At 45.8% G+C, this 13,299-nt stretch overlaps 1 protein-coding gene across 1 annotated transcript in view; it reads right to left on the bottom strand.

The window, feature by feature from the left end:
- Positions 1 to 308: 308 nt before the first annotated feature.
- Positions 309 to 13,299, bottom strand: part of CLIC3 (chloride intracellular channel 3) — a 151,377-nt gene continuing 138,386 nt past the window's right edge. Inside the window, exons 5-6 of the mRNA XM_069609744.1 lie at positions 4,876 to 5,051; positions 309 to 3,968 (exon numbers count right to left, since the gene is read on the bottom strand). Coding sequence (XP_069465845.1) covers positions 3,807 to 3,968; positions 4,876 to 5,051 — 338 coding nt within the window. The 3' untranslated portion in view covers positions 309 to 3,806. The remainder of the gene's footprint in view (positions 3,969 to 4,875; positions 5,052 to 13,299) is intronic.

Here is a 13,299-nt window from a genome sequence, read left to right as displayed (position 1 = left end):
TATTCACTCAGGGCCAGTTCACCTGTGGCTAGTGCCATTAGCAAGGCGTCCCTCAGGTGCAAGGCAAGTGTATCAAGACGAGTCACCGTGACCACTAGACGACGCTGTGGTCTAGCCACAGTGATGATGGTATAGGTCACGGTTTGATGCATTTGATTTTATCTGTGAATATTTTGTTCTAAATATAAAGAAGTTGTGCAGGCCTGAAATGCTCTTTTTGGGGTGGTTTGCACTTCATAAAGTGGGCAACAAAAACTCCTTGAATCTGGAGACAGGTGTCGAATTAAGAACTCAAGCGACTGAAATAGTTCATTTTTATTTCATTTATTTACATTTCTTAAGCATTCTTCCCACACGGGTAATGGGAGCTACAGGTTTCCAAGCATTTTGCAAGGTACTAAAAATACACAAGTTTAGAGAAAGTAAAAAAACTAAAACAAAAAACAAACAGCAGCAGCATAGGTGATAAAACCAAGAAGCGGTTCATAAAAAAAAAAAAAAAAATTACACATAATTGTGCATGTAAACAGCATGTGAAGAACACACAACATTGTACAAAGAAAAAATAAGTGTAGAAAAAGTCCAATTCAGAATTAAAAGCAGGGCTATGTTTGAATGAGATGGTAGGTAGTGTTGGACAGTGGGTGGACATCAATTGGGGCGGTCCTTATCTTGAATGCGGGACCCTCCGACTGGAAAAAGTCATTGAAGCCCAGCTGACGTGGAGAGTGCGGGTGGATGCATAGGTGCCACACCGCCACTTCCTCGCCCTTCAAAAATGTTGCATATTTAGGTAATTTGCATAGCTCCACCCACCAGCTTAAAGGGACACAATGCGCAGTGTCCGCACCACACTGAATGGGGAAAATTGCATTTGGGAACAGGACCGGAGCAGAGTTCACCTTGAGTTACATTTTTCATAAGTGTTAGTATAGATACGTGCAATCACTTGAACAGCGGTGGCACTTCCTCGGTGGACCACGATCTGCCATTGGTTTGGCATGCAGTGACATCATCTTATTTGCCTCACTCTGTGGAAGTGTGTACTGCATTGCACTTTTAAGTTACGCTTTAATCAACGTTGAGAAGTGGTGAGATTGCACTGGAGTACCTTGTGATCTTGGGCACAACTGTTCTGGGATCTTGTGTTCACTATGAATGACTATCTTGATATATTAATATATCTTAATATATGTAGTAATAGAGCAAACACAATGTTTTGGACTCACAATGAATCAAATTGTAAACATGGCATAGCCAGTTCCCCAGTGAATGCTTATTTTGGTCATCGTTTTCAGAAATCTGCTTTATTTTTGCCTGGACCCCACCAATACATTGTAAACGTGAATCCCACGACACTAAATCCCTTTTTTTTTAATGATGAGGCGAGCAAGAGCAACACTTCTAGGATGCCACCAATAGGGCCTCTTTGCATCTAAAAGGCACATGTCTTGTAATGTAATCACCTTGTTTCTCGGCCTCACCTGCTGGGGAGTTTTGGACACCACTGCAGCCTCGTGTGTTTGCTGTGTTATTGAGGGCCAAGTCCGCTAGTCGCAGGTCATTTGGCAACTATGTGAGGGGAGACTTGAGGTGCTCAACTATAATCCGGGTTCTAATCATTAAGACAATGATAGTCCCAGAGCGCTGACTTGTCGAGGGATTCGGCGCGCGCCTTAAAGCGCTCAATTCGTCTCGTTTGCCGTTTCCATGGGATTATACCTATTTAAACTGTGGCCACTTATTGGTTTGAATCATGTCAAAATGATATGAATCGAAATGAAGGCCTACTACCAAAATGACATCTAATTAAATTAAATAAAACAAAAACTATATATATTGAATAAACAAAAGTGAAAAATCAAAAAGCAAAAAAAAAAGGCTGTGCCACAGGTACTCTTTCAATCCACCCTGGAAAAATGTAAGAGAAGGATTTACAGCTGGCTTGTTTCTCCAACACAGCAAGATGTAGCGGGAGCGCAGAAGACCCTTTGCCACTGCCACTGGTCACAGTGTGGTTTTAGCACGATACACCTGCACAGGACCTAACTGGTTTCATCAGCCATGCTGCAATTCATTTGTGCCTCAGTCATCAAGGCCACAAGGACACGGGACGTCCAGGACTGAGTCATGTATACCTGTGTGATAAGCCTAAGGGTTATGGGGTGCTGCATTAGGCAAGGGCATTGCTACTAAAAGCTCCCATGTGAAAGACCGCTGGGAACCCTAATTGTCATGGATTCGAGGTATCCATGGCATATGATACTAATAGCTTTAATCACGCTGAATGCATAGCATTTGGTCCATAATATTTAAACTAAATGCAGATTGATCTAAGCACTTTGATCGGCGCTGTCTGCTCCTGTAGCCTCTCTGTAGGCCCCCATATTTAACTGTCAAGCGGCTCGCATTACAGAAGAGACTGGATTACTGCCACCGATTTTAGGCCAGGTCAGGAAATAGTCACATTCCTCAATAGACCATCACGTCTCTGTAAGTAAACCTTTAAAATCATCTCAAATTCCCTAATTTTGCTCTGCCCGAATTCTTTGAAAATCCTCATCCAATCTATTTAAAGGGTACTTTCCAAGAACGCTAAGCAAGCCAGGCTAGAGGAGCCATGCTTGTCTGATCTGTTTAATCTTCTACAGGTTTTTAAGTAGCAATGTAATATGGAGGCAGATTTTCCATGGCTTCAGATTGGAGCAACTATGAGAAGGGGGGCGCCTCGTGCACGAGCAAGGGCATTTCCTGCAAGAGCTCTGTAACAGCGCAGGAAGTGACGGAAAAGCTGTCAATTCTTGTGGTTGAGTGAAAGTAAGACAGTACAGAATGGTTTATATATATATATATATCTATATGTACATATTTCATAAATATGAATATTCTGTGGGTTGTTTATAAATATAGTGTGTATAGCTCTGGGGTGAAGACAATAACAGCATCTCGAAGGTGGCAAGGGAAATGGGGGGCTGGGCATGTGAGATTGGCATGGGGTCAAATCTGGCATGGTGTTCAAGGCCTCCATTAGTATCTGTGAGTTCTCTTGGCCATAAGATTATTTGTTGTTGCTGTTCTTGGGCCACAAATCCACATACACATTAAAGCATCTGTGCAGTGCTAAGTCACAATGTCTTGGGACCAGGTATGTCCTGCTGGCCCCCAACTTTAATTTGTTTTTATTAAAGCATCCATCTGCACCTTAATGTCATCGTTGGGGCATATCTACATCAGGGCGTGACTCCCAGCTCTTATGTACTTTACGTTGTTTTCACAGTGCTAGTGGATGTGCCCTAATAAGACAGTAGGAGACTGTGTGCCGCCCTGCAGTAGGCAAGGTACATCTGCTTGATCTGCCCCAACTCTGGTAGGCTGCTGCAATGTGAAGCTTAGTATCTTATTTAGTGACCGGTTACAGTATATCCTGCAGACTTTGAATATTTAAATGCAGTTGGTCCATCAGAATAGCTGCTATGTAGGAGCACAATCTGGATTGAAGAATGTATACGCTTGCCACCTTTAGACATGAATGAAGAAATAGATTTTCCACTCTGACACTTTTGTTTGATTTTGAGCTTAACATTTTTGGTAACCCAAAAGGTGCAATATAATGACCCATGACTGAGATCTAGTGACAAAAGCATTGTCCCAATGCCTTGTGCCTAATTTTCCACCAGGGAGATTACTTTGCTTAACACACGCATCTCATTGTAAAAATTCTGGCAGGCCGAGGGGGATATTTAGCACACTCTGGTGAATGGGACGGAGTTCATAGATGCTGGTCCCAGGTGGATAGGCCAGATTGCTTAGGGCATGTGCTTGACAACAGACCGATAGGTCAGAAGGATCTCCTCCTTGTTGGGGCAGGTGTACTTAAACTCCTTCAATTCTTCAGCATTCTTCATGTATCGCGTGACTCCCTCCAGGTCCTTGGGGATCTCAAACCTCCTGAAGTGCTTGCACACGGTCTGTCACCAAAGGGAAAAAAAACATAAATATATATCTTTTGATGATTTGTGTCTTTTATGAAACACTAGTGTGAAAGCCTGTGTGCATGAGGAGAGAGATTCTCAGACTGTCAATATGTCACGTGGTATATTTGGTTGTATTTCTGAGGCAACAGCTCGCTCTATCGATTGCAATAGGCAAAGCGGGCAGTCTCTACTGCGCATGACGGCATCGGACAAACCTACATCTGGCCTTTTATTGTATGCATGATGAGTACCACTGGCTTCACATGCCTTAGTTCACAAATTTAATTAAAAAAGATTACATGTGAATGAAGCCTGTTCTGCAATACAAAGAAGATGCAGGCGAGGGTCACCCTTATGGCTCTTCCAAGTGTACAGGAAGAGTGGAGTGCAGCACACTGAGAGATGCCTAAAGAGCTGTGTGCAGGGGCAGCAGCATAATGAACTGCATAAAGGAAAGTCCATTGGAAGAGGTTTCTAGGGTACCAGCGGTAGAACACCAGGGGTCTAGTAAGCTAGGAGTAGAGAAGAATCACTGGGGGACCCAACTTCGGGACTTACTGCTGGTTGGGACTATGATGTGCAAAGCCGATTTGCAGGTGCCATTGTGAGGATTAAAAGGGGTGCTGAAGATCGGGCTTGCAGGGAATGCGCAGAGCTGAGCCTGGCATCAGTACTAGAATGGCAGGGTGTGCTGCAAGTCAAGACTAAGGGGAAATGCCAAGTGAGGTGCCCCAGTGGGAGGATACAGCCAAGAATCCTTAAACATTTAAAGAAATTGATAAATAGCTGTGCAGGCAATAGTGCGGGCGGCGAGGCTCATGAATCACGCCTTCCCAAGATTTTAATAAAGAACAGTTCTAGAGCTTTCAACATGGCAATGAATGGACCAGTGCAGACTTACATTCACAATGTGGAGTTTGGGCAGCAGGCTGCAGTCGGGCAGAGTGAGTACATCCCCGTCCAGGAACTTTCTGCCGGACACTTTGATGCCAGGCTTGGCAGCGACTTCATGTTCAAGGGGGTCGCGCAGGTACCGGTCCAGCGTCAGCAGGGCCTTGAGCATGCTCTTCTGCAATCCTGCAAAGAACCAGGCACAGGAGCTGTTAGTGTCTGCAGGCCAGTGGCATGGCATCATGGCAGCTCCTGCACGAACACAGACTGTGCAGGAGGCCCAGGCCACGGTGAGCAACCTTTGGTTTCTTTGATAAAAAATAGACTGCATCATTACTTCCTAAGTAGCACCTTTCACAAATAGGAATCCATTTCTGAAAGCCCGTTATTGGAATATTGTCACAAGTCACACACTTGTTTAAGACCAGTACCCACTATGCCTGTGTGAGTCCACCTACACAACCAGTAACATGTATGGGAGAGGTTGAAAATGTTCTTGCACTAGATTGGCAAACAATGTTACTTTTTCATTGACTCATTTTAAATATTCCTCGTAATGATGCCCCGTTTATCTTAATCCACACTATTATGTGCTCTGTGATATGATAGGTTATTTATAACGCGCTTAATACCCAGAGGTTTCCAAGCACGGAGCGAATCTGTGTTGCTCCGTGTCGTCTTGCTTCCAAGGCGAGCATGTTGCCCCTAAGCTATCCTCTCAAGGCTTATGTAAGGGTCATGTGAGCCTTACTTTTGAGGTTAAATAAAAGAGCATTTCTCTTTCAATGATAGATTGCTCTGCTTAAAATGTGTTATGGCACACCCCTCGTGGGCGGTGATATTCCAACATGTACGATTAATAGCGAAGGCGCCATGTAGGGACAATGGAGGTTTTCTGACAGCATGGCTGTTGGATTCATTTAGAAGACTTGCAGTGTGTGGCTGATCAAGCTGGTGAACTTTGACAGAGGATATCGGGTTCTTAAGTCTCTAAAACATGACTGATGAAGCAGAAAAAGCAACAATTTGATGCACTAACTGAAAATTCTATGAACTAAGGGACAGGCAACTGGGCTTTGCGTTAAGGGGACCTCCATTCAGCAGTTGAGAACAAGTCTCGATCGCTGCAAAAGATCCAAGGCAATCTCCAATATGTATCCCACCCAAGGTAAAAAAGGTGAGGGCTATACCTGCCATAAGGAACCAGACAGCCATCCTTTTAGATAAGGTAGGTGCAGACTTGTAGGTCCAGAAACGGGTTTCCTCACCGTTCATGTCTACAACATGTAAATATAGCCCCAGAGCCTTCCAATGACAAGCTTGACTTCAACAGGGCGAGGCTTTAGACAAGGGTGACAGCCAATGTTATTCCATTCTGCATTGCATGTTACAATCCATAGGTAGTGTCCCACTGTGGCTTTGCTCCAAGGTACCATTCTGTAATCCATACCCTACTGTGATTTGCTCCTAAGTGTCTCAAGATAATACATGCCCAATGCGACTCGCTCCCAGGGGCCCCAGTGTAATGCATGCCCTACCGTGACTTTGCTCCCAGGTACTACTCTGTAATTCATGCCCCACTGTGATTTCCCCCTAGGTGTCCAGGCGTAGTTCATACCCTACCGTGACTTTGCTCCCAGGTACCACTCTGTAATTCACGCCCCACTGTGGTTTCCGCCTGGGTGTCCTAGCATAATTCATGCCCTACTGTGACTTTGCTCAGGTACCACACTGTAATTCATGCCCCACTGGGATTTCCCCCTAGGTGTCCTAGCGTAATTCATGCCCTACTGTGACTTTGCTCAGGTACCACACTGTAATTCATGCCCCACTGGGATTTCCCCCTAGGTGTCCTAGCGTAATTCATGCCCTACTGTGACTTTGCTCCCAGGCACCACTCTGTAATTCATGCCCCACTGTGATTTCCCCCTAGGTGTCCTAATGTAATTCATGCCCTACCGTGACTTTGCTCCCAGGTACTACTCTGTAATTCATGCCCCACTGTGATTTCCCCCTAGGTGTCCAGGCGTAGTTCATACCCTACCGTGACTTTGCTCCCAGGTACCACTCTGTAATTCACGCCCCACTGTGGTTTCCGCCTGGGTGTCCTAGCATAATTCATGCCCTACTGTGACTTTGCTCAGGTACCACACTGTAATTCATGCCCCACTGGGATTTCCCCCTAGGTGTCCTAGCGTAATTCATGCCCTACTGTGACTTTGCTCAGGTACCACACTGTAATTCATGCCCCACTGGGATTTCCCCCTAGGTGTCCTAGCGTAATTCATGCCCTACTGTGACTTTGCTCCCAGGCACCACTCTGTAATTCATGCCCCACTGTGATTTCCCCCTAGGTGTCCTAATGTAATTCATGCCCTACTGTGACTTTGCTCCCAGGCACCACTCTGTAATTCATGCCCCACTGGGATTTCCCCCTAGGTGTCCAGGCGTAGTTCATACCCTACCGTGACTTTGCTCCCAGGTACCACTCTGTAATTCATGCCCCACTGTGGTTTCCGCCTGGGTGTCCTAGCGTAATTCATGCCCTACCGTGACTTTGCTCCCAGGTACCACTCTGTAATTCATGCCCCACTGTGGTTTCCGCCTGGGTGTCCTAGCGTAATTCATGCCCTACTGTGACTTTGCTCAGGTACCACACTGTAATTCATGCCCCACTGGGATTTCCCCCTAGGTGTCCTAGCGTAATTCATGCCCTACTGTGACTTTGCTCCCAGGCACCACTCTGTAATTCATGCCCCACTGTGATTTCCCCCTAGGTGTCCTAATGTAATTCATACCCTACCGTGACTTTGCTCTCAGGTACCACACTGTGATTCATGCCCTACTGTGATTTCCCCCTAGGTGTCCAGGCGTAGTTCATACCCTACCGTGACTTTGCTCCCAGGTACCACACTGTGATTCATGCCCCACTGTGGTTTCCGCCTGGGTGTCCTAATGTAATTCATGCCCTACCGTGACTTTGCTCCCAGGTACCACTCAGCAATTTGTGCCCTATTCTATTCCTGGGGGTCCCAAGTTAAGTTGTAATTAATATAACATGCTTCTAGATATCGCTTCTTGCTGAAGTTAACTTGAGTTTATCCCTGAGGACTCCAAGGACTCTACCCTCTCTTCTTTGCCTCTTTATGTCCCAACAGTGGGCTCTTCCCTAAAACTGTTTGTACTCACTGGCTACCTGGAGCCTAATGTGTCCCTGCTGTCCTATATCTTCCCTTATTCTCCGTATTCCCCGCTCTGATTCTGGAGAACCCGCTGCACAGTGTCCGTTACCAGAGATACTAGCCCCCACCCACCACGGTGCCTCGGGACATGCCCTGGAAATGACCTTACCTGACGTGCAACCCTACCAAGACTTAGACATGACTACACCGGATGGATGCTCCAAGTTGCCACCACTAAACTCTACTCAAACACCACACTATAGGCTAGTACCAACTACGTCACACACAAATAACAACTGAATATCCCCAATGAGAGCGAAAATCGGAACGCTCCACTTCTCCAATAAACATTTTTTTTGTATTTATTTATTTTAAAAATATTCTATAGTGCGCACATGGCTAGCAAGAGCATGAGAACACTTTACAGAAAACATGTAAAATATAGCAAGAAACATAAAATGACAAAACATTAAAACAATCCACATATCTAAAAAGGCAGCCTAACTCCCTAAAATACACAGAAACAATACATCCAAACAATGCATTGCTGTTAACTTTCTTAGAGATAAGACTTTTTTTTCTTTTTCATAAAACGAATAATCCAAATCCCGTTCACAAAAAAAAGCCTGTACCCAAAACAAAGGTTTCACTTTCTTCCTAAATTTGAGGCAGTTTTTAGTCTGTCGAATGTCTTTCGGGAGAAGGTTCCAGAGTTTTACGGCCGCTACTGAAAATAATATTTTCTGTGTGAACGATTGTTTGAAGCCTGGAACCTGAAACAGCAGCATGACTTCCATGCATCCTACCAACGCAGCCACACGAGGCTCCCTTCTGCAAACCAATGCCTCAATGTTCTCCACATAAGACACTTAGAAACAGACCCTCAAACCGTACCTTGGTACTTCCGAACTACACGCATAAGCACAAGAGTGCCGCTATTGTGTGTTTTCCTGCTCTCGCTCCACTAACCTAACTTGACCCTGCCCTCCCCCCGCCCCCCTCTTTTAGATCCACTAAGGTGCCAAGAGACCAAGCCAATGGCAGCGGTCTACAGGATACAACACAGCAGCACAACATAACATCCACCCAGCTGAGATGAACGATTCCCTCTGGTGCAAGACCCTAACTCCACAGCAGATGAGTGAGTAGATCTAAGGGTATGCAGCTCTTGCTCAACCTCAAGAGGAAAACCAAACAAGTTGAAGGCCTAATTAGAATGGAGATGGGCGACAAAGTTCACAATAAAAAGTAGATGAAATACAGGAAATGGCACATCAATGGACATGGCACTCACTAACTTGATGAGACACATTCTACTGCACATGCCGCCTCCCAGATTCCAGACTGAAAAACCTAGACGCAGGCCCCATGACTTAAAGGGCACCTCCCATGAGAATACTGCAGCACCGCTACCCTCACAACGCATTCTCCCCAGTCCTGATATGATAGGATAGGTTATTTATAACGCGCTTCATACCCAGAGGTTTCTAAGCGCAGCCCCGGGGATCGAACCTGTGTTGCTCCGTATTGTCTTGCTTTCAAGGCGAGCACGTTGCCCCTGAGCTATCCTCCAGAGACTGTACATTTTTGAGTCTGCACTGTCTGTGGTAGGCCTTATATATCAGGAGCATAGCTTTATCCTTGGCTTCCTGTTTGGTGATAAAGTCAAACCAAGGAGATAAAGCTATTTTTAAGCACATTTTTATATGGGAATTACAACTCACCTAGATGGCAAGCAAAGGAGTGATGTGGAAAGGGGAGGCACATTATCAGGGTGCAGGAGTAGCAGGGGAGCTGGGCTGGGTAGGGTTTGCAGGGGGGAGGACATTCCGGAGGGAGAAGGGATGAGCAGAGTAATCAGTGTTTGGCAATATGTTCTTTAAAGAGTAGGATCTTTGGTCCTTCCTGAAGAAGTTTAGGATAAAGAGTGACGGTCTCATCAACAATGGTAGCTTGTTCCAGAGAAAGACTGTGTAGCAGGAAATGGGTGGTGTCCTCTTTTTCCTCCCCTTCTTCCAGTTCTTTGTTTCCAGCCTGTCAATATTGTGGCTTATCGTGGTGGGATGGTGAGTCTCTCAGGCAGGTAGAGTGGTGTTTTGGTTGTGACTGCTTTGCAGTTGATTGAGGCAGCTTTTAGGATGATGCATGTTTAGAGAGGTAGGCAGTGCAACTCATGTGAATGGGGGTGATGTGGTTGAATTTTCTTAGTTCTGAAATGAGGCATGCAGGACAGCTGTCAGAGGGGCCATGGTGGCATCTGGGACTCGGGCAAGTAGAGCATTGCCACGTTCTAAGTGGGAGAGGGCCAGGGCTTGGGCAACTGTTCTGAAAATCAGGATAGGTGTGTAAGGCTTGACTTTGAAGAGGAGTGCAAGCATGTACCATGCTGTTTGGTACATCTTGGTGATGTTTGTTTTGACGGAAAGGTGACAGTCGACAGTAAAGCCACTAGATTTTGCATCTGGGGAGAGTTCAGTGGTGAATCCATCAAGCTTCAGGTAATTCAGACAGTTCTGGACATGGGCATGCTTTGTGGGGTTTCCTAGGAGAATGAATTTGGTTTTTGTAGGGTTTTGTTTCAAGTAGGTGCTTGACATCGAGGCTTGGATGAGGGACAGACCGTACTTTAGTCAATGGATGCTGTTGATGACATTGCTCTTAAGGCAATGCTGTGTGTCATCTGCATACTGATGTATCTTGAGGTTGGTGTTAGTGGCAATTTCCTCCAGAGGTTCCATGTAGAGGTTGGAGATATCAGGGGACAGAATGGTACCATGTGGAACTCTGCAGTTTAGTACGTGGCGCTGTGTTATGTTTGGGCCCATCTGGAGGCGATGGTCTATGTTGGAAAGGTATGAGGCGCACACTTGCAGAACTGTTCCATCAAAGCCCGTCCATGTGGTGGCAATGTTGAGGAGAGCTACATGATGAACTGTAACAAAGTCAGCTGAGAGGTTGAGGAGGACGAGTAAGTAAGGGGTACTCTTGTCCAGGATGTGAAGAGCATCAGTGATAACTTAGTTTGTGTTGGTCTATGTTGCATTGTGTTCGGAAACCAGATTAATAGTCATTTAGGGGTTTTGCTGAGTGATCCATTCATGCAACTGGATGGCGATGGTCATCCAAGTCACTGGGCCAAGGAAGGGTAAATGCGTGATGGGGCGATAGTTGACCAGGCTATCTGGATCAAGTGTGGGTTTCCTCAGCTTTGGGTGAATCTGTCCCGGTTTTTGTACATCTGGGGAAAGTGCTTTGTGTGAGGGATGCATTGTTGACGATGAGAAGTGGTGTGAGTGCTTTACATTTGATGATGTTCGCAATGAAATTGGAGAGAATGTCTTTTTTGTAGTTGATGGGTTTGAGGAATGCACAAGTGTTGGTCAGGTCTTCTGGAGTAATTTTCATGCATTTGGTCCATCTTTATATGTTGTTGGTTGGTATGGGGTGGATGTCTGTTGTCTGTTTGGAGCTATCAATGTGTTACCTTATCTTGTCTGTGATGGCAGTACATTTGTCAGTGTGTTGTGGTATTGCAGTGACTGGCAGTGGGTTGATGCAGCACTTCAAGGCTTGGAAGAGCACTCTACGTTTGTTGGATGCTTCCATGATGGTAGTTGTGTAATAGTTTGCCTTGGCTTAGGTGATGAGGGTCATGCATGATGAGTGGAGGGTTCTCAGGTTGCTGAGATCTTCTAGTTGGTGAGATTTTCTCCAGAGGTGTTCTTTTTTGCAGATGGCTCACTTGCTGTCTGGGTTCTTGCGTGTAGCAAGACATGGAGGACTTACGTCGGTTGTGTCAATGTTATAGTGGTGCATGGGTGTTGGTAGTCTCAGGGTGTGTTTGAGTGTTCTGAGATGGGCCTTGACATTCTCCAAAGGGTTGGACATGGAGGACAAGGTGATGGGTTTTCCTTCCAGTACATCCATGGGAATGTTCTTGTTGAAAGAGTGGTGGGATGTCTTGATTGGTTTGCGTTGGCCCCAGTGGGTGAGAGGTGTGTGGTGGACCAGGATAGGCATGGCTGTGTAGTCTATCCAGCCTAAGGGTCAGGAGACATACAATGGCTGGGGAGGTGATGAATACCAGGTTGAGTGTTACCTGTTTTGTAGGTTGGGTCTGTGACAAGTTTCTTGTGTCCATTATGTTGATCAGTTCAAGTAGAGTCTTGCATTTGCTTAGTAGCTTGGGTCCAGGGCAGTTTGAGGTCTCCAAGGAAGATGTTTGTTGTGTTGTTGAGGGATGATGTTGTGAAGAGGTCTGTGATTTCATCGAGAAAGGCCTTGTTGGCTTGGGGTGGTCAGTTGATCAGTTGGAAAGTAGCTTTCTGAGCATGGTTCCATGGGGAGTGGTAAGTGAGGAGCTCCTTGGATGCATGCGAGGTTAGCTCCTAAAGGATGCCTCTCCATGAGGTTTTGTGGATAATAGCGAGCACTCTGCCAGTCTTTCCTTGGTGGTCTTTGTGGTGGATGCTGTAGCTTGTAGGGATGAGGACTTGCAGGATGTGTTTGGAGGCAGGGGTGAACCATGTCTCGGTCAGTGTTGATGAGATAAAGAATGTCTGCTGCATGTAGTACTGCAGAATGGGAATTGAAGAACATGGTTTTGTAAGTGTTTTTTTGAGGATGCGAGTGGGTGGTGATGAGAGGTATGTGGATAAGGTTCAGTGGCAAGGAAGTGCATGGGAGTGTTGTTGCTCAGTGGTTGTGTGTTAAGGCTGGGGATTGGTGAGTGAGGTATAATGCACATGCTGCTGGCTTACCGGGGCTGTGTGGAGTAGGGATTCTGCCCCTTCCAGGTCCTAACGGAACCAAAAAAGTTATTGCCCTTTTCTACGTCTGCCCTTCACTTTGGCTGTACAGGCGAGAGATGCCATGGGATCTAAGAGTTAAGAAAGGAAAGGAAGGGGTGTGGCTATTCAGATGGATGGGGCAGACGTCATAGGACATAGATCCACGTGCTCCAGCTGACCACTACAAAAGCAATGCTGCAGGGCTGCTTAATTAGGGAAAGAAAAGGACAGGGCTCAGAGAAATGGCACCAACAAATTAGCAGGTGGCTGGTGCAAAGGTTATGTGATCTAGATTAACTTGCACGCGTTGACCATTTATGTGACATAATTAATGGTGACTGGGTATCCTCACTTATCTGTGAGCAAACATTAAAGGTGACGCCGAAGCCCCACCTGAGCCAAACTTAATAGTGGTGCTAAAGTGACACCTGTAGCCAGAAACTAGAAAGCTTCAGTAAAAAA

Source organism: Ambystoma mexicanum, chromosome 8, assembly GCF_040938575.1.
Source record: "Ambystoma mexicanum isolate Mex_15411 chromosome 8, UKY_AmexF1_1, whole genome shotgun sequence".
In the NCBI taxonomy this organism is placed as follows: Eukaryota; Metazoa; Chordata; class Amphibia; order Caudata; family Ambystomatidae; genus Ambystoma; species Ambystoma mexicanum.
The sequence above is the reverse complement of the archived record's forward strand: the minus strand, read 5'-3'. Positions and strand labels throughout refer to the sequence as shown.